We start from the raw sequence: 19,723 nt of genomic DNA, 5'->3' as shown, positions 1-19,723 counted from the left end.
AAATGCAATACCCAAACCTATTTTATTTAATTACTTTGGGTGTTATACTTGGGATAATTATCTTAATCAGTTTTGGTTTAATTATATATGGTATTGTTTCATATGCGAGAAAAGGGCTCCCAAAAAGAGATGGATTTAGATATGGCGCTTGGTTGGCTTTTGATGTATTTTGGATTGGATCAGGTTTTTTTGTTTGGATGGCATCAGCATTTAAAAAAGTACATTGGGCTTTAGCTTGGGTATTAATAACAATCATTTGGGAAACTGGCTTTTTACATATTACAAGACGTTCTCCAGAATATAAGAATGATAAATTCAAAAATAGATTAGACAATTACTTTAGATCATTACTTCATGGAGCAAAAAGATTTGGTTCAAGAAATTCAGTTTTAGTTCTAGTTTCATTTATAATTATTTCATTCATTATCAGTTTTTTCACTTATAATGTTTGTGTTGGTATTCACCCATTTGTAAGTATTTATTTATTAATACATTTATTGAATATAAATATTGTTTTACATATATTAATTTATTGTATTTATTATTATGTATAGAGAGTATCAAGTAGATATTCCAGAAGAATTCAAGGTAGTAGTTGCACACCAGGTCAAGTTTGTAATTTTATTTTAACAGTACCAGAAGATTTATCAAATAGTATCATTGCTAATTGGCATAGTCAAGATGAACCAATTCAATCATTCGCATTATTTGGTACAACTAGTCATAAAAACTATTTCAATGGATCATTATCTATGCAAGCTGATCAATTTAATAATCCATATAGCAGCGAATCAAATGCAACCTTTTTCAAGATGACTAATTTCGAAGATGAAGAAAATAGATGGGTTAGTTGGGCTGATATCACTGGTTTAGCACCATCAACAGTATATTATATTGTAGTTGCAGTCGAAACTAAAGGTAATAAAATGATCTTTTATCCAGAACGTAAATTTAGAACCGCACCAAATGACGGAACACCATATACATTCATTACTGGTGGTGATATGGGTATGACAACAAGTGGTGAAGATTTATCAATTAATGCAGCTTTAGCAGAACCTTTATTCGTAATGTTGGGTGGAGATGTTGCCTATGATAGTGGCTTTGTATCTTGTTATCGTTGCTGGGACGAATGGTTCAAACGTTGGGATGATACTTTTATCACTCCTTTAGGTTTCACCTTACCAATTATTACTACAATCGGAAATCATGAAGCTGGTAGCTGGAACAGTAAAAGAAATGACGTTCAATTCTACAACCGTTACTTACCATTCCAATTAGGTCTTCAAAATATAGATCCACAAGATCGTTTATTACAACATTACCATTACATTGGTAACAATACTATTATTGTAGTAATGGATAGCTCGGTTGTTGATAAAATAGAAGATCAAGTCGAATGGTTAGATACCGTCTTAAGCCAAAATAATCAAAGATTATTCAAATTTGGTCTCTATCATATTGCCCTCTATCCATGCACAAGAATAGGCATGGATGTCGATATCACCGATCAAGCCGCCAAAAGTTGGGGTCCAGTTTTCGACAAGTATCACTTGACAGTTGGTTACGAAAACCATTACCACTTGTATAAACGTTCAAAACAATTAGTAGATGGAGTAGAGAATATAAACGGTACCTTATACATTGGTGACGGTGCATTTGGTGTCTTGGCTTCCTATTTAAAAGTAAAGGACTATGACTATCTCGTCAAATCTGGTCGTATCGAACATATCATCAAAACCAAAGTAGAGCCAAATAACAATCAAATTTATTTAGAAACTATTAACACACATAACGAAGTTTTTGATAGTTGGAATCGTACTCTCTTATAAATAAATAATAGTTATATTATCAAATAATAAATAATATTTTTTTTTTTAAGATAATTAAAAAAATAATATACTTTATAAAAAATCTTTATTTAAATAATTTATTAGTTCTTGTTTAGTTTTAATGTTGTTTTTTAATTGATAAAAGTAAGTTGTTTTAATTAGTTGATTTAAAAACCTGCTGTCTTTTGCTTGCTTTTCTTTAATCGATGGGAATAAATCCATCAACTCTCTTCCATCCATCAAAAATGGAACCTGTGACAATGGAATACAGTGGCTTTCGAATAATTCATTAAAACTATCTAAAACTGAATTTAACCATCCATTTACATTACTATTATTTATTAGTTTTTTTATTGCTATATTGGTTTCATCATTTATATTACTGTTGATTTCCAATGATTCTTCTAAAAGATTTATTAATTTAATATTATTATTACTATTATTACTAACCGCTAAACCATCTATTATTATTTTGTTATTATTTATCCTATATTTTAAATCTACTAGTGATAGGTATAATGATAATCTCCAATCTGGATATTTTTTAATGCTAAATATTAATTCATATATTTCATTTTCTTGTTCCTCTTCTTTTAAAAATTCTTTTAAACTCTTTTGGTCCCTGTTGCTATTTGATGAATCTTTTAGTTGATTTATATATTTTAAAATTAAAATTGAAAACAATTCTGATACTTCAAAACTCCTTTCCATTTGCTTTATTAACTTGGATGGCGATTTAAATTCTTTTAAAACTGATATGATTTCGGTTTTTTTTAATTTACAGTTTTTATATAATGGGTAGAATATTAATGTGATATAAAAATCTAAGTTTTCTATTTCTTTTGTGTTTGGGAATAGGTTATTTGACGTTTTGATAAACTCTAATGAATCTTTCCATATCTCTACTGATTGTTCCAAAGTAGCTGATGATGGAATGTAATCATTAACTATAAAAATTGAATTAATTATACCTGTATCTAATAAATAGCTAAAATACTGCTCTGAATATTCCCTGACCGACATCATTAAAAAAAACTCTGTATAAATTCTTTCTTTACTAACTTTTTTAATAATATTATTCTTTAAAAAAAATGTAATATAAGTATGCAATTTCATGATTTTCCTTTTGCTAATAAATACTTACATTGATAGTTTTAATATGTTGATATAATAATGGTTCAATTTTAAAATTAAATTTAGTTGCAAATCTTAATATTCTAAAGGCTCTAAGTGGATCTTCAGTTAAGGTGTTGAAAGGTTCCAGTGGGGTTCTTATTATACCATTTTCAAGATCTGCTAAACCATATCCAGAATGATCCTCAACCATTAATGTATTTATATTATAAAACAAGGCATTGATAGTTAGGTCTCTTCTAAGAGAATCAGATAATAAGGTTCCTACTTGAATTTGAGGTATTCTTGAGTTTTCATCATAAAAGTCTGATCTAAGTGCATTAAACTCTATTGTAAAATCGTCAATTGTAATTGATACAGTTTCTAAATGTTTTGATTTCTCTGGATTCATTTTAATTGTATATTCGCTGTAGACTGTTTTAAGTTCTTTTTCTGTTCTATATTTTTGAATCATCTCTACAAACTCTACCCCTGTAGTATTATTAATTGCAAAATCTAAATCTAATTTATTATTTTTATAATTCAATAGCTATTAAAATTTTTTATGGGTTAATAAGTGATCCAATTATTCGAGTTTGTATAAATTTGTGCTTGTGTGTGTGAATATTTTAATAGTAAATAATAATTACTTTATCTCTGACCCAACCACCAGCAACTCTTAATTCTATATCATTTCTATTGTGATATTGCAATACTTGTTTTAAATAACCTATTATATGTTTTTCATTTTCGTTTAAATCTTTTTCGAAATCGATATTTTTTTTTGTTTTTTTGAATAAATTATTAATTTTGATTTTTTTTAAATTATTTAATAATTGATTCATTATTTATTAAATGACCCCAAAAAAAATGAAATAAAAATTAAAAAAAAAAAAAAAAAAAAAATTGGGAAAATTAAAAAAAATTTTTTTATCTTTTTTTATTTTTGCATATTCACATCCATGCCCATATAAAAGGAATACTATTCAAATACCAGACCTAAAAAACTCTTTCTTTCCCTATGTATTAGGCTAGAGTCCATTTTTCACACCTACAGATAAACTTTTCATTGCTTTTTTTATTGTTCATTATCAAAAAAAATTTATATAGTAAAATATTTTTATTATTTATTTGATTTTGTTTAAAACACTTTTTCAATAATACATTTTTCCAATTTGTTGTTTAAAAGTAAATATAAATTTATTTAAGTAATAATTATAATTTAAAATAAAATTAAAAATAATTTTTAAAATAAAATTAAAAATAAAAATAAAATTTTTTTTATTTTCAAATAATTTTTTATTTTTTATTTTTTTATTTTTAATTTCTATAAATTATCTGTAGATCCAAAAAAAAAAAAAAAATATTTAAGTTCAAAAGAAAAATGATTTAATTTATTTTTTCTAAAAAAAAGTATTAAATATGACAGAAGATATATTTGGGTATGTATTGTATATAAGTTTAATTTTAAAGATAAATATTTTTTATTAAATATAAAGTTTTTTTTTTTTTTATATCATTTAGATCTTTGTATGTATAATTAATTTCAATTAATTTTTCAAAATTTAGGATTTAATATTGATTTTTTTTATAGTATGATAGGTATTCAATGTGAAGAAGGTGTTATTATTGCAACAGAAGTGTCTAAGGACCATCAAAGATTGTTTGAAATAGATGACAATTTGATGTGTTCAATTATAGGCACAAACGACCCAAGAGATATTTTAGATAAAGCTAGAACCGAAGCATTGGTAAATATTTACTAATTTTATTGAATCAATAAATAATAATATATTAAATTAACGTTCTATTATTATAGAATCATAGAGGTATTAATAATAAAATACCAATGAATGTTGAGTCATGTGTCAAAACTATAAATAATTTATTATTAAAGTCAAATGAAGATGGATTATCACACGGTGCATCAGTATTGGTTGGAGGTATTGACGAGCAAAATGGATCATTGTTTCCATCTCTATACTATATAGACCCCTCAGGAGCATATAATCAAGTTCAATCCAAAGTAATAGGAGGAAAGGGGTATGAGGGTGCCCAGTCTATTCTACAAGCAAACTACTCAACCAAGTTATCTCTAAAAGAGTGTCAAGATCAAATAGTATCAACACTAAAGTATTTGAATAGAGAAGTTTCATTTTCAAACATTCAATTAGGCATCGCTCTAAAATCAAATGGACTGTGTAAAATAAACTCAAAATTAGAATTGGGTAATATTCTTTCAAATTTACCTTGCGAATAAAATTTGATTTTTTTTTAATTTAAAATAAATATTATATTTTTTTAAATTTTTTTTAAATTTTTTTCTAATTTTTTTATTATTTTTAAAGAAATAGTAATTAACACAAACAAATTTTATTTAATTGTTATAATTATAAATTAGATATAATAATAACAATAATAAGATAACATTTATAAAACTAACTAATATTTAAATGGAAAATATAAATGATATACCTTTGCACAATCCTGCTGAATGGAATATTGATCAAAAAAAAATAAATAAATGTGGTGCTATGAATATTGGCATTTATAAAGGATTTAAAATAGATAAAACTATAAATCAGGTATTACTACCAAACGATGGGTTATGTGTAATCAAAGTAGTTGAAAGTAAACTTATTGTAAGTGAGTTTAATTTTTATAAAATCTTTTATAATCATTTTTAAAGTATTCAAATTAATGGTTTATTATATTATTATAGGGAAAATATGAAATTGATATTTTAAATAATTTAAAAAAAATTAAACATCAAAATATTATCAATGTTTATGGGTATGGATTTGGACCAGTTAAAAAAGTAATCTCAAATTTAGAAAATAATATTGATGATACAGATAAAGAAATGGAAGAAAGAGATTTATATATTTATATGGAATATATTCCAGAATGTAAAAATATAGAAGATATATTAGGATTAGGATTAGGAGCATTTAGCGAACAGGAAATCAAACATATTACAGCCAAATTAACGGACACATTAATATTCCTCAGTAACAATCATATAGTGCATAGAGATATTAAACCAAGCAATATTTTATATGACCCAACAACCCAGAATATTAAATTAATTGATTTTGGTATTTCAAAATATTATACAGATGTTTCAAAATTTAGTACAATGGCTGGTACATCACGTTATAGAGCACCTGAGGTTTCAAGTAGAAATGGAACTGCAAGTAGCAAATCAGATGTATGGAGTTTAGGTTGCACAATCGTAGAGATGGCCGGTGGTTTAAAAGAAGATAATGATAATCAAATACCAGATTCAAACGATACAAACAATAATATAGTTTATAAAGCACCCTCCATACCACCCCTTCTTTCAGATATATGTAAGAATTTTATTCAGTATTGTTTAATATTAGATCCAAAATTTAGATATAATGCTTCGCAATTAAAAGAACATGAATTTTTAGTAAGTAGTACTTGTATTAAAATTTTTATAATTGGATATCCTAATTTATTAATATTTACTTTCTTTATATAGACCAACATACCAAACCCAATGGGTAGTTTAGATTCGAAAAATATCCTCGTTTTAACCAATATAGATTGTTTAAACCCAATAGATATCCCAACAACAATAAACCATCTCACACTAACAGATTTCGATCAAGATTTAATAACTCTTCATAATAAAATACCAAATTCAATCAAATCACTTATATTACCAAAGTTTAATCAAATAATAAACAAAGATTCAATTCCAAGCCATATCATATCACTCTCAATACCACTATTTAATCATGATTTAGACCATGATTCAATTCCAGTATCTCTAGAGCAATTAACTCTGGGTGAAGCTTTCGATTTTAATAAATATGGTGGTAATTTACCACCTTCAATTAAAAAATTTACATGTGCACATTTTTTCCAAGTTTCACTCCGAAGAAATAATAATATTCCAAAAGGTGCATCAGAAATAATATTAAGCAATTATAACAAACCAATTGTAACAAACACTATACCAATATCATGTAATATATTAACCTTAGGTTCAGATTTTCAACACTTTGATTCAATAAACAAGCTTCCAACTTCAGTTTATAATCTCACTTTTGGTGTAAAAAATTGTCAACTTAAAGATGAAGAGATAATTAAAATAATTGATTCTAAATCAATAACAAAATTTATTATTAATAGAAATTAAAATATAAAAAAATAAATAATATTTTTCTTTTATTAAATCCCTTTTATTTTTTTAATAATTATCTAAATTAATAATAATTATCTTTATTATTTAAAGTTTATTTAATATTATTTTTTTTGATTTTTATTTTTTTTTTGATTTCTTGATTTTTTTGTATTTTTTTTAAAATTTTTTTTTTTTTCTATTTTTATTTTATTGCAAGCATAAAATGAATAATGACCAATTATTCGAATTAATATGGAAAAATAATTATATAAAAAATATTATTTTTCAACATCTTAGATCCTATAACGAATATTTTAGTTTTAGCTGTAAAAGAGCAAAAGAATTAATAAATTATTCAAACCGAAAATATCTAACAAAACTACATTATATATCAAATGACCCTTTGGACTATACAGAAGAGAATTTTAGTGGCAGTATTAAAGTAGTGCCATACGGTGTAACTAAGCTATCTCTAGGTTCAGTTTATAATCAAGATATTCGTTTTGGTGATATTCCAACCTCAGTCAGAAAATTAAAAATAATGAATAACAAATATGAAAAAACTATTGAGGAAAATTCATTACCAGAATCAATTTCAAATCTTGTTCTAGATGGGTACACTAGATTATTAACGATTGGACTGTTACCAAAAAGATTAGTAAAGTTAAGCATGTATCACTATGACCAACTATTAGATCCCAATGTTTTACCAGATACTTTACAGGAATTGTATCTTGCGAAATTTAATCAGCCTTTGGATATTGGTGTTATAAAACAATCTATCACTATTCTTAATCTCAACTCATTCAATCACGAATTCTTAGAAGGTACATTCCCAATCTCTTTAACAGAGCTATCTCTCGATGGATATAATATTGCTCCAATCAAACCAGGCTCCTTACCAAATTCAATTTGTAAATTAAGTATGCTAAATTATAATCACCAACTTTATTCAGGATCACTTCCTTCTCAGCTTGCAGAGGTCGAATTTCGTGCTTTTAATCAACTCATTGAAACAAACGTTTTACCCAAATCATTAAAATCTTTTAAAATTATCCATGGTGAATACCATCCAGATTTAATTGAAGGCGCATTACCAAACTCTTTAACAGTGCTAAAGTTAGACGGCTTTAACAATCCATTAAAAAAAGGTCAAATTCCATCAAGTGTAACGAATCTTTGTTTAGAATCATTTAACCAACCATTACACCAAGGCGATATACCATCAAGTGTAATAAATCTCGAACTACCATCATATAATCAAATAATAAAGCCTGGAAGTATACCATTGGGTGTTAAAAAACTTATATTCAATACCTTTAACCAACCAATTAATCAAACCAACAAATCATTTTTATCAATATTTAAAAACGAATCTTCTCCTTCATTACCTCCATCCATTCTTACTTTATCTTTGGGTGGTTTATTTAATCAGTTATTACGTGAACACGATATTCCCCCAAGTGTAACTGAGCTTAATTTAGGATACAACTTCAACCAACCAATATCACCTGGATCAATTCCTATATCAGTTAAAACTATAAGGTAATATATTAAAAAATATTAATACCAATTAACTTATATATTTCTAAATAACTAATATTATTATTTTTTTTCATATGCAGCTTTGGTCATTTTTTTAATCATCCTATTAAAGTAGGGGTAATACCTGAATCTGTACACACTATTATCCTGTCAAACGTATTTAACCAAATATTAAAACCACAAGCAATTCCAGAAGGTGTTACATCACTTACTTTTGGCTATGATTATAACCAACCTATAGTACCAGGCACATTACCATCCTCTTTACGTTCTCTTACTTTTGGAAATAGTTTTAATAAAACACTTTCAATAGGATCAATACCCGAAGGTGTAACATCACTAGTATTTGGTCATAAATATATACATTCAATCTCTCCAGGAATTATCCCAAAAAATATTAAAAATCTTACCTTTGGTTATTGGTTTAGCTCCTCGTTTAAAATAGGAGATTTACCATCTGGTTTAGAGGTATTAGAGTTTGGCTGGGGTTTTAGTCAAATGATTAATCCATACTCGATACCTGACTCAGTTCATACTATTATATTAGATACACGTTATAGAGATAATTTTGGTGCAGATCATTTTCCCGAATTTATTAAAACTATTAAATTTAAAAAATCAGACTAATTAAAATATATTCCATAAATAAAGATAAATAATATAAAATTTTAAAAACATTAGTTTAAAAAAAAATGAGAGTTTATTTTTTTTTCTATAAAACTTTTAAAGATAAAAAAAGTAAAATTAATTATGGCAAAGTACACTATAATCACCAAGTGGTATCACTTGATTCTCTAAACATCCTATTTGGGCTTCGTCAGAGTAATAATCACAATCTGAATTAGTAGCCAAAGCAAAATTATAGGTATTTGATAATGAATCATTGAGTGTAACTTGAGCATAATCACCACAAATACTACCACATTGGTAAATTTCTAATGTGTCTCCTGAAGCTGGGCAACTTTGACCATAAACAGTGAAAAAAGTGTAAACTGGATTAACTGGTGAATCGGATGATGAGGATGATGAGGATGATGAAGATGATGAAGAAGATGAAGATGATGCATCACCACAAATAATACCATAATCCCCAACTTTAGCGGCATCACCATTTTCTAAACATGCAAATTCTAATTGGTCAGATATTTGTAAACAGTCAGAGGTGTATGATAATTTGATATTATAGTTTCCTGTGTTATAATCTTTTTTGACTATTGAATAAGAACCACATAACAAACCACATTGATTTAAAAAAATAGAATCTCCATTTGAGTCACATCCATCACCATATATTGTAAATACCTCATAATTAACTTGAACCCATGTACTATCGTGGCAAGAGACATAATATGATCCTATTTCTGTACTGGTTTCATCATCTGGACATTGGAATTCCATTTCATCTGATGCTTGTATACATTGATTGTCATTAAAAAGACTTATAGAATAATTTGATGTACTTTGGTCATATTCAATTGCTGACCCTGCACCACCACAAATAGATAATGTACATTGATCTATTAAAATATCTAAAAAAAAAAAAACTTTTTTAATATTCATTTATATTTAAATAACATTTATAATATTATTATTATAATTTATACTTTCACCATTGACTTTACAACCTGGGCCTGTTATATGAAATAAAGAATATTGCTGTGAATAAACAAAATAATTTAAAACTGATAAAATTAATAAAGTAAATAATAATTTCATTATTTGATGTATTTTATTAATATAATAATATAAATCTAAAAAAAAATTTTAAAAAAAAATTTAAAAAAAATTGGTTAGGAAATAAAAAAACGTGAAGTGGTGTCATTTTTAAATAAATGAAAAAAATTAAAAAATATCAAAAGATCCTAAAAATTGGCGATGGTGAGAAAAAAAATTTAAAAAATTAATAAAAATCTTTTTTTTTTTAACTATTTCCTACTTTTAAATATCTGTTTAAAATAATTATCTATTTATTTTATTTACGTGAAATATTTTTTAATTTCATATGTAATCTTAATAAATTGTTTGATTTGTTTTTAAAAAGTTTTGATGTGATTAAAAGAGCAGAGAAAACAATAATTACTAAACCTACAAAACTACCAATAATAATACCGGCCAATTGGGTTTTGGTTAATGACGATGAGTGTGAAGAACTTGAACATTTTGAATTTTCGTTTTTGTTGTTAACCGATGATGATTCTAATAAAACTGAGAAGTCTGGATCTAATATTGCTTTATCATCAAAATGTGGGATATTAATTGCTATATAAGATTGTAATTCTGTTGATGAAACAAGTGGATTCATTGTTTCATCCAATAATGTGTTTTCAATACCTATAATTTTATTGTCATCTATTATACCTCTTTTTATTAATCTTGAATATAAAGATTTGTCATCAATTTGAATCTTTAAATAATTTGAATTATCTCCATTTGATGTTTCACCAAATTCTTTTGATGAACATGAATCACCTGTAAAATTTGAACTGAATAGTGCTGAAATAACTAATTGAAGATGCGAAAGTTTATTTGAAAATGGAAAATTTGTAATTTCGATTGTATATTTCATTGTATTTGCATTCATTTCAATCTGTTGTTCTGCAAAAGTAACAGTTTTGCTTGAATTAAACCATTCAAGAGATACTGATAATTTAGTGTTTGTGTTATTTTTTGTTATAATATTTGCAAAATAATTATTTTTACCATCATCATTATTTAAAAACCAATTTTGGTTATGTAATGGATACTCATCTAATTTTGTACCATCATAACCGATTTCTCTTATTGAATGAATTGAGATTATAGATTTAAATTCAACATTCTTGTTGATGTTGTTGTTATTTGTTGTATTTTGATTATTATTATTTACAACAATTATAGTTGTTGATGGTTGTGTTTCATTAATAGGTGGTTTAATTGTCTCAATAACTTTTGCTGAACAATCATTTCCTATCCATGGTGATAGGCATTTACAACCTGTGTTAATGTCACAGTATCCATGTGTTGGACCACCGCATTCTGGCTCTCCTTTACATTTTTGTGGTGGGTTGGTTGGTAATGGTGCTTCTGGGGTATAATCATAGCTTAAAGTTGGTGATACTAATAATCTATTTGAAATTTGATTTTGTGAATCTTGCACAAAAACTAAAAAGTTACTTGTGGTTGGTCTTAAATTTGAAAGTTGTATCATTGAATCCCCAAATTTTTTAAAGTTTGTAAATTCTTCAGTTTGATTGGTATCGGAATACTTTAAAAAGACTTTTGATACACCAGTTAGACTTTTACCACTGAAATAAAAATCTCCACCTTTTGAAAAAGCAAGACCGGTCTTTAATAGTATAGGAACATTTGAAATTGAAAATGTGGTTAAAATTCCTGTATTAAATGATTGGATTGTATAGCCTCTATATATACCTTGATTGTTAGTAAGACCGTGAAATGACAAGAAAATTTTACCAAATCCAGAGCCAAACCCAAGAGGTACTTCGATTGTGCATGTGTAATCTGCAGTGTATGTAGAAAATGAATCTATAATAAAAATACATGGAATAATTTCAAAGTTTTCAGCCATTAAATAAGCTATTGGTCCTTGAGCAAAATAATTAATACCACTCTCGGGATCTGATGAGTTTAATGTCAATGTAATTGTTCTATCTTGTGAACCTACATCCATTTGAGGTCGAGAACGTGAAAACACCATAACAGCTGGTGGAGATGTGTCAATATTTGGACTATTAATGCATTCTATTTGAATTCTGTTAATGGTTGCATCGCTTGAAAGTAAATAAAATGGATTATTAAGTGTTGGATGGTTTTGAGTATACTCTGTTATACCTCTTTCAAATAAACTCTTTTGACCCGCGGTATCATAGAGAACTGCTTTGGTAATAATATACTCTTGAGTTACACATGAAAAGCCCTCAACTAATTTTACAATTATTAAATAACTACCTTCGTTTTTATTACCACTACTAAGTGTAACTTTATAAACACCATCAAATCTTCCACTATCTACGAAACTTCCTGATGTTAATTTGAATTTATAAATAGTATTATCTAAAGAGCCCATTACTGTAATATCACCATGATCGAAACCATTTATTGGATCACTAATAGTTAAATTCCACCCAAAGGTATATACTTGGCCATTAGAGCCAGTTGGAAAGGCGATTTTTGAAATTTCTGAAAATATTGGACCCATACCATCATAGTTTGTTTTCTTTATTGTTAATTGATAGTTGTCTGGGAAAGATCTTGAATCTATAGAATTGATACCAAGTGAAAGAGAATAATCGAATTTACCAGATCTTGAGTTTTTAGGAACCACAAATTCAATTTGAAATTTATTTAAAGTACTATTCCAATGTCCATAAAACTCTTGAACTTTATACCCAAGTTGATTCATTGGTTCAATATTTGGTAACTTTAATGAAAATGGAGCATTTTTGATGTCATAGTTTGGATAATTAAAATAGATAATATTTGAAACATGTTGCTTTGAAACATCTATATTATTAAATGAAAATGATACATCCTTAATACTTGTTAAATCAACTATAATTATAAAAAACATTTAAAATTAATATATATTGATAAATTAAAGTTAAAAAACTTTTTATATTTACCAATTTCCCAATTATAAAATGGTATAGTTAATTGTAACCCAAGTTGATTTGAAATATAATCATGATTTTGAAATTTTTTTACATTATTACAAAAATCGGTTATATGAATAAAACCATAGACAATATCTACTTCAAAATCTATTGGAATTTCGTAAATACCATCGTAAAAATCACCGCTTATTCTATATTGTGAAATTCTATTGAAAATAGAACCATCAAAGGAAATTCCAATAACACCACAAACCTTGGATTTGATATTAGCTTTAAATAGATATTTACTGTTTGAAATATAAATATATTCATAAGTTGAAATTTCTGGTAGTTCAACAATATCTATTTTTAAAAAATATTAAAATCATAATTAGTTATTATTTATAAATTATTACTATTTAAATAATAATATTTACCTGGATCGTAATTTAAATTTTCTGTTATATCTCTATTAAATTCTTTGCCAAATAAAGAAAAAGTAACATATGGTAAAGATTTGAGAAATGGAAAGGAAAAATAAAATCTATAATTTAAATTATTTCCTCCAAAAGTACCAAAACCCAATGGTGGTTCTATTTCCCTTCTATATTCGGAGCCAATTATAATATTATTTAAATTATAAATTTCATTTGGGGAAGAAGTAATATCAGCGGTTAAAAATATAGCGTATGTATCAACCATATATACCGTTTGCGTAGTTCCAGTTGAAAAATCTGTGTATGGTGAATCTAATCATTTAAATTTAAATTAGTTTTTTTATTTTTTTTTTTTATTTAATATTATAAAATGTGATATCTTACCTATCAATTTAACATCTTGTGTATAAACACTAACCTTTTGATTTAGTTTTTGAGTAAAAAGGTCAAGATTATAATTTAAACTTGATCCTGGAGATAAATATGAGCCAAGATATGTTGTAATACCTCCGCTTTCGTAAATTGCTTTATAAAAAAAATAAATAAAATCACTCCCTTGTTTAGATGAAAATAACGATTCTTTAGTTTGGGTTTTGCATGTATACGAAAAAACTGGGGCCAGTCCTTTACCCATTAATTGTATTGTCCCATCAATATTTTCTGGAACTCTACCAAGTTGAAAATTACTGTCATATGATCCTATAAAAAATATTTAATAAAACCAATTAATAATTATTCTCTAAAAAAAAAAATAATATTCTATTGAATATTTACCATTAAAATAACCTGTTGTGTAAAATGTTTTAATACTATTAATAAAATTAAAATCAATTTTTATTTGACCAACAATATTTGAAATAGCAAAATAAGGAATTAATAATTGATCGTGAATACCATCCACTAAACTATTACATGGGGTGGGGACTCCCTCAACAACAGCTGTTAACATTGTATATGATGGAATTCCGGTTTTTTTAAGTAATAATGTATATCCTAAATCTGGATCGAAATAAATATCACCAAACTCTATTTTTAGATTATCAAGGTCGAATGCTATAAAATGAAAAAAGTAAATATATTTTATTTAATCTTTTAAAATTTGATATTAATAATATTTACCTCTGCAATCTAAGATTATCTCTTTACTATCTGAAACACTTTGACTATTTATTGCACTAATAATTAAAGTTTGAAGACCATCTGTTGTCCAACTAAATTGAGTAAAAACATGGGTGCTATTATAACCAATGTCTGTTCTCCCTCCAAAATTTTGTGACACTGAATTAAATTGCATACCATTTGGGTCTGATATCAATACTGTAAAAGTAAAAGTGCATGGTATTACATTTGATTTGTCGGGATATCTTGTAAAATTATAATTGTCAAGAATTTGAAATTCAATTGCTTTGCTAAATGATAAAAAAACTATATAAAAAATAATTATAAATATTTTAAATTCCATCATTAATATATTATTAGAAAAAAAAAAAAAAAAAAAAAACAATTGATATTTTTTTTTTAAAAATAAATATTGCTAAAAATAAAATAAAATAAAAATAAAAAATATATTTTTTTTATCAAAAAAAAATATCACAAATCGATTCGAATTGTGGCACACAAATTTTATCCTTGCACAAATTACATTAAAAAGCCGAAAAAAAATTTGTTTATTTTTTTTATTAGAAATCAATTAATTGATTATACTTACTTTAATTAAACAAATTACATTTTTTTGTGAAAATAATATATAACAAAGATGAATAAAAAACTATTTGAATACAGAGATAAACAATATTAAATAAAAACTAATTTTGATGTTTTTAAAAAAAATTTATAAAAAAAAAAATAAAAAAAAAAATTTCTTAAGATTTTTTTAAAATAATTTTTTTTTATTTTTTTGAATTCTTTATTCGAACACAAAAACCCAAAAGGTAATTACCTTAATTTCAAAAAGATTAATCTTTTTAAAAATATAAGAAGAGAAAATATTAATTTAAAAATGTTTCATTTTCAACTCATTAGAATAATATAACCAATTCTAAACAGCAAAAAAATAATAATAAAATCTATGTTATTGAAACTAAAAAAGTTTCTTTTAATAAATCTCCCCTCCAAAATATATTATTTTTTTTTAATTTGAATAACAACCAACTTTAATAATTACCCTTTATTAATATTTTTATTTGTATTTTTGATTACACACTTCACCACAACATGGGTTTCATAAAAATAATCTAGCATTCAAAGTGAAACCCAGGTATTGTTTTTATTATAGTTTATAACACCCATTTTTTAATAATGTAGAATTGAAAAAATAAATAAATATTGGGGGGAGTTAAATAATGTAATGAATTAAAAATAAAAATAAAAAAAAAAAAAAAAAAAAAAAAAAAAATTAAAGTGGTGGTAATAACAAAAAGTAAAAATAATTTAAATCCAAATTTGTATTCTTATTTTTAAATAACTTAAAAATTTTATCAATGTTTATATAGCCCTTTCATTTATTATCATTAAATATAATTTTACAAAATAAATGACTTTAATAGCATCATTGCTATTACAATTTTCCTTTTTTAATTTTTACAAATCTCTTCATTTTTTAGGTGTTCTTATTCAAACAATTATTAAAAAAAGGGAGCAATGTATAGTAATTTATGTGTACCCAACATACTATATTTTTTAATTTTCTTTTTATTATGGGTGTGTGTAAAAATAACACAAACAATTTATATTTTAAAAATAGCCACTGAATATATCCTTATTTTGAGTATATTTAATAGATGAGAATAGATACATCTACCATCAATGTTTATAGCCCCAATTTTTATTTACAAAAAAAAATTGTATATTTACAAATTATGTGAATAGTTTAATTGTATTTTTACAAATTTTTTTAAATATACAATTATTTTTAATTGGGAAAAAATAATAAAATAATATTTATACAATTAATAAATAATTAATTTAATATTTTATTTTCTCTATAAATTTAATTTTTTTTTTTTATACCATTATTAATTATTCACTCTTAAAATGTATAAATCAAATAAAATATTATTTTTAATATTAATTATTAGTATTTTTATTCTTTCAGGTCACTCATATACCTTGGAAAAATATGATTATGGTGAATTTTTTCAAATTGCCAGTGGTCCTAATATTGATGAAAAATTTCAAGTATCCAAAAACCAATTGTTAAAGTTTAAATTAAAAAAGGATAAAAGTGATTCATCCGCCGCTTTGTTTAGTATAACATCCGATGATGCCCAAGAAAAAATTATCTTTTACAGTATATTTAGAGATGAAATTGCAAGTATTAAAAACTCAAATGAAACAAAATGTGATACTCCTTTAGAATATTCATTATGTTTAAGTAATGTATTTTCTTTTACAGTTCAAATGGATAATTATCTTTTTGGCGGTGATTTAAAAATATCAATTCAAGGTTCCCCTGATGATTCAGAATGCTACAGAGAATCTCCACGTGACAAAGAATCAAGCAACACCGTCTCAGTGCCAATTTATGGAACATTAACTGAATTACCATTAATTCAACAAGAAGTTATTAAAACCAATTATAAGCAAACCTCTGGAGCATCAACCTCTTTTGTAAATGGAGTATTAATATTTTCAATGGTCGTTCTTTTATCATTACAATTAATATATTAAATAAATATAAAAAACTTTTAATAAACCATAATTAATTTTTACAATACTTTTTAATTTATTATATTTAAAATAAAATTTGTCCTCTGTATTCTAGGTCCAGGATCTCTATAAATTATTTTCTCACCATGTAATTGACCTTCTTTATATATATAAATTTGTGATTCTGGTTGTGGTAAATCTCTATAAAACACAAAATTTTTGTTTTGTTATTTTAATAAATCTTATAAGATTAAACAAAATAAACTAACCCACCAATTATTTATAAAATTATACAAACCTCAAATAAAAAAATATAAATTCATTTTGATTGTTTTCTTTAACTTGTCAACAAGTTTATTTATAAGGTTTAAAACATTTTTATTTTAAATTACAAGAAACCCATGTTATAACTATTCTTTGGTATTTATTTAATAGATCTTCAACAATTGCTAAGTTATCATTTAATTTTTATCACGCAAAAACTATATTTAGATTCTCTATTTATAAAATAAACTTATGCCAAAATAATATTATTGTCATTTTTTTATTTTTCTAAAATATTTTTAAGTTAATTTCTATTGACAATATATTCTAAAAAAATAACCCACTCACACTCACACCAACCACCACACCCAATAGTAAATAGAAAACTATATAAATAAACAAAGTATGATCAATATGTATTAGCTATCTTATTAATTTATTTTTATTTTTTTGGAAATAATATATTGGGATTAATGATGTATGTGTAGATTAATTTAAATTAAATAATTTATTTATTATTTTTTTTTTAATTTGTTTTCTTGATCTTTTATTTTTTATTCAAAGTTTTAATTTATGTGAATTTTCTTTGTTTTATTTAATTCTTGATTATAAATACCCTATTATTTTAAATATAGAACCTATACCTAGAATTATTATAAAAAATTATTGATATTATAAAATAATTATTTAAAAATAAAAATGAAAATAATAATTATTATAATAATTTTTTTTATTTTTAATTTTATAGTAAATGCAGAAATCTACACAAAATATACCATAAAATCTCCACATTGTACCAATAATATATTTTTAGTAGATGAATGCTCCCCATGGTGTGGTTCTCAATATTACTCTATATTTGCATATAACGTAACCGAAAACAAATATTCTATTGAATTCTTTTATGACAATATATGTGACATTTCTCTGTCAGGTGCTCAAAAATTATCTTTTTCGTGCCCCAGTGGAACCATAGATGGAACTTCGGATACTGTAAAATGTTCAGACGCAACTTTAATTCAAGATTTTAAATCATTTACCATTAAAGAAAGCAAATCCTCTTGCCAAACCAATATTTCATCAAAAGTTTGTGCAGATGCATGTAAAAAAAGCTTTATGGTTGCCAAAGGACCTGGTTCAATTAATTCGTATTTAGTTTCCATTTCAAATTTAGGTGTTTGTTCTAATGATACAATCAAAACTATTAGATGCCTTTCAAAAAATGAAGAGATAACCCTAAATGAAAATTATAAATTAATATGTAACACAGAAGAGGCCGAAACTGTATCTCCATCACAATCACAGTCATTATCTCCATCGCCATCATCCACCCCAACAACATCATCATCACCTCCAAATCCACCCTCAAAATCACCTTCAGCATCACCCTCGAAACCAAAAGATCCCAATACTCTGAACAATCCAATTGATAATTCCCAAAACGATAACCAAAATTCCTCATCAACATTTATCACACCTAAAAGTCTTTTAAGTATATTACATTCCTTAGTTTTAATTATAATAATATTATCTTTCACCACCTTTTAAAAAATTTATTTAAAAAAAAAAATTAAAAAAATAAAAAAAAAAAGATATTTTTTTTTATCATAAATATATCAATAATTTGATTGCTCTTATATAGTACCACAGTTATTTGTAGTTAAAACTGTGGGTTTTAATAGCCTTATCAATGATTTTAAGATAATATAACTGCATTTTTTTGTTATATTTTTTATTTAAAATAATTTTATCCCTATATGTCGATAATCAATTTTGATTATCTTTTTTAAAATAAAAAATTATTTAAAAAATAATTTTTTTATTTTTCTTTTTTTTTAAAAAATAATTTTATTTTTTTTTAAAAATTTTTTGATTTTTTTTTTTTTTTTTTATAATTTTTTATTTTTTATAAAAAAAAGTTTTATATATATTTAAAAAAAAACCAAATTGGTTAAAAAAATAAAAACTTCTTTAGTTAAAATAATATTTAATTCAATATAATTTATATTATAAAATAACAACATAGAAAAATTATATTATTTAATATTAAAAAGGGTTTAAAAAAATTTTAATATCATTTTTTTTTGTTTTAAAAAAAAAATTTTAATTTTTTAATTTTTTTTAAAATTTTTTTAA

General features: G+C 24.7%; 8 protein-coding genes across 8 annotated transcripts; 5 read left to right on the top strand and 3 right to left on the bottom strand.

The window, feature by feature from the left end:
- Positions 1-2: 2 nt before the first annotated feature.
- On the top strand, positions 3-1,832 carry DICPUDRAFT_147519 (uncharacterized protein; the record flags this gene model as incomplete). The annotated part of the gene is made up of 2 exons (XM_003283754.1): positions 3-470; positions 555-1,832. 2 exons carry the CDS (start codon positions 3-5, stop codon positions 1,830-1,832), a joined length of 1,746 nt encoding a protein of 581 aa, XP_003283802.1.
- A 72-nt stretch (positions 1,833-1,904) lies between these two features.
- Positions 1,905-3,790, bottom strand: DICPUDRAFT_74768 (uncharacterized protein; the record flags this gene model as incomplete). The annotated part of the gene is made up of 3 exons (XM_003283730.1): positions 1,905-2,912; positions 2,977-3,495; positions 3,596-3,790. The coding sequence occupies 3 exons, from the start codon at positions 3,788-3,790 to the stop codon at positions 1,905-1,907; spliced, it is 1,722 nt and encodes a 573-aa protein (XP_003283778.1).
- Positions 3,791-4,367: 577 nt separating this feature from the next.
- DICPUDRAFT_74767 (uncharacterized protein) lies at positions 4,368-5,205 on the top strand (the record flags this gene model as incomplete). The annotated part of the gene is made up of 4 exons (XM_003283753.1): positions 4,368-4,387; positions 4,470-4,475; positions 4,540-4,696; positions 4,765-5,205. 4 exons carry the CDS (start codon positions 4,368-4,370, stop codon positions 5,203-5,205), a joined length of 624 nt encoding a protein of 207 aa, XP_003283801.1.
- A 193-nt stretch (positions 5,206-5,398) lies between these two features.
- Positions 5,399-7,116, top strand: DICPUDRAFT_147516 (uncharacterized protein; the record flags this gene model as incomplete). Its single annotated transcript, XM_003283752.1, has 3 exons — positions 5,399-5,587; positions 5,668-6,381; positions 6,454-7,116. The coding sequence occupies 3 exons, from the start codon at positions 5,399-5,401 to the stop codon at positions 7,114-7,116; spliced, it is 1,566 nt and encodes a 521-aa protein (XP_003283800.1).
- A 208-nt stretch (positions 7,117-7,324) lies between these two features.
- On the top strand, positions 7,325-9,273 carry DICPUDRAFT_147515 (uncharacterized protein; the record flags this gene model as incomplete). The annotated part of the gene is made up of 2 exons (XM_003283751.1): positions 7,325-8,646; positions 8,727-9,273. 2 exons carry the CDS (start codon positions 7,325-7,327, stop codon positions 9,271-9,273), a joined length of 1,869 nt encoding a protein of 622 aa, XP_003283799.1.
- A 117-nt stretch (positions 9,274-9,390) lies between these two features.
- Positions 9,391-10,362, bottom strand: DICPUDRAFT_74764 (uncharacterized protein; the record flags this gene model as incomplete). The annotated part of the gene is made up of 2 exons (XM_003283729.1): positions 9,391-10,175; positions 10,251-10,362. 2 exons carry the CDS (start codon positions 10,360-10,362, stop codon positions 9,391-9,393), a joined length of 897 nt encoding a protein of 298 aa, XP_003283777.1.
- A 232-nt stretch (positions 10,363-10,594) lies between these two features.
- On the bottom strand, positions 10,595-16,271 carry DICPUDRAFT_96479 (uncharacterized protein; the record flags this gene model as incomplete). Its single annotated transcript, XM_003283728.1, has 8 exons — positions 10,595-13,197; positions 13,269-13,601; positions 13,676-13,987; positions 14,060-14,374; positions 14,450-14,728; positions 14,795-15,084; positions 15,615-15,635; positions 16,237-16,271. 8 exons carry the CDS (start codon positions 16,269-16,271, stop codon positions 10,619-10,621), a joined length of 4,164 nt encoding a protein of 1,387 aa, XP_003283776.1. The 3' UTR covers positions 10,595-10,618.
- A 431-nt stretch (positions 16,272-16,702) lies between these two features.
- DICPUDRAFT_91181 (uncharacterized protein) lies at positions 16,703-17,373 on the top strand. Its single transcript, XM_003283750.1, has one exon. It carries the CDS (start codon positions 16,709-16,711, stop codon positions 17,342-17,344), a length of 636 nt encoding a protein of 211 aa, XP_003283798.1. The 5' UTR covers positions 16,703-16,708; the 3' UTR covers positions 17,345-17,373.
- Positions 17,374-19,723: the final 2,350 nt, after the last annotated feature.

This window comes from Dictyostelium purpureum (genome assembly GCF_000190715.1).
Source record: "Dictyostelium purpureum unplaced genomic scaffold DICPUscaffold_13, whole genome shotgun sequence".
In the NCBI taxonomy this organism is placed as follows: Eukaryota; Evosea; class Eumycetozoa; order Dictyosteliales; family Dictyosteliaceae; genus Dictyostelium; species Dictyostelium purpureum.
The sequence above is the reverse complement of the archived record's forward strand: the minus strand, read 5'-3'. Positions and strand labels throughout refer to the sequence as shown.

Excerpts from the sequence above, each read along its gene's own strand:
- DICPUDRAFT_91181 (XM_003283750.1), top strand. The coding sequence starts at position 16,709 with ATGTATAAATCAAATAAAATATTATTTTTAATATTAATTATTAGTATT.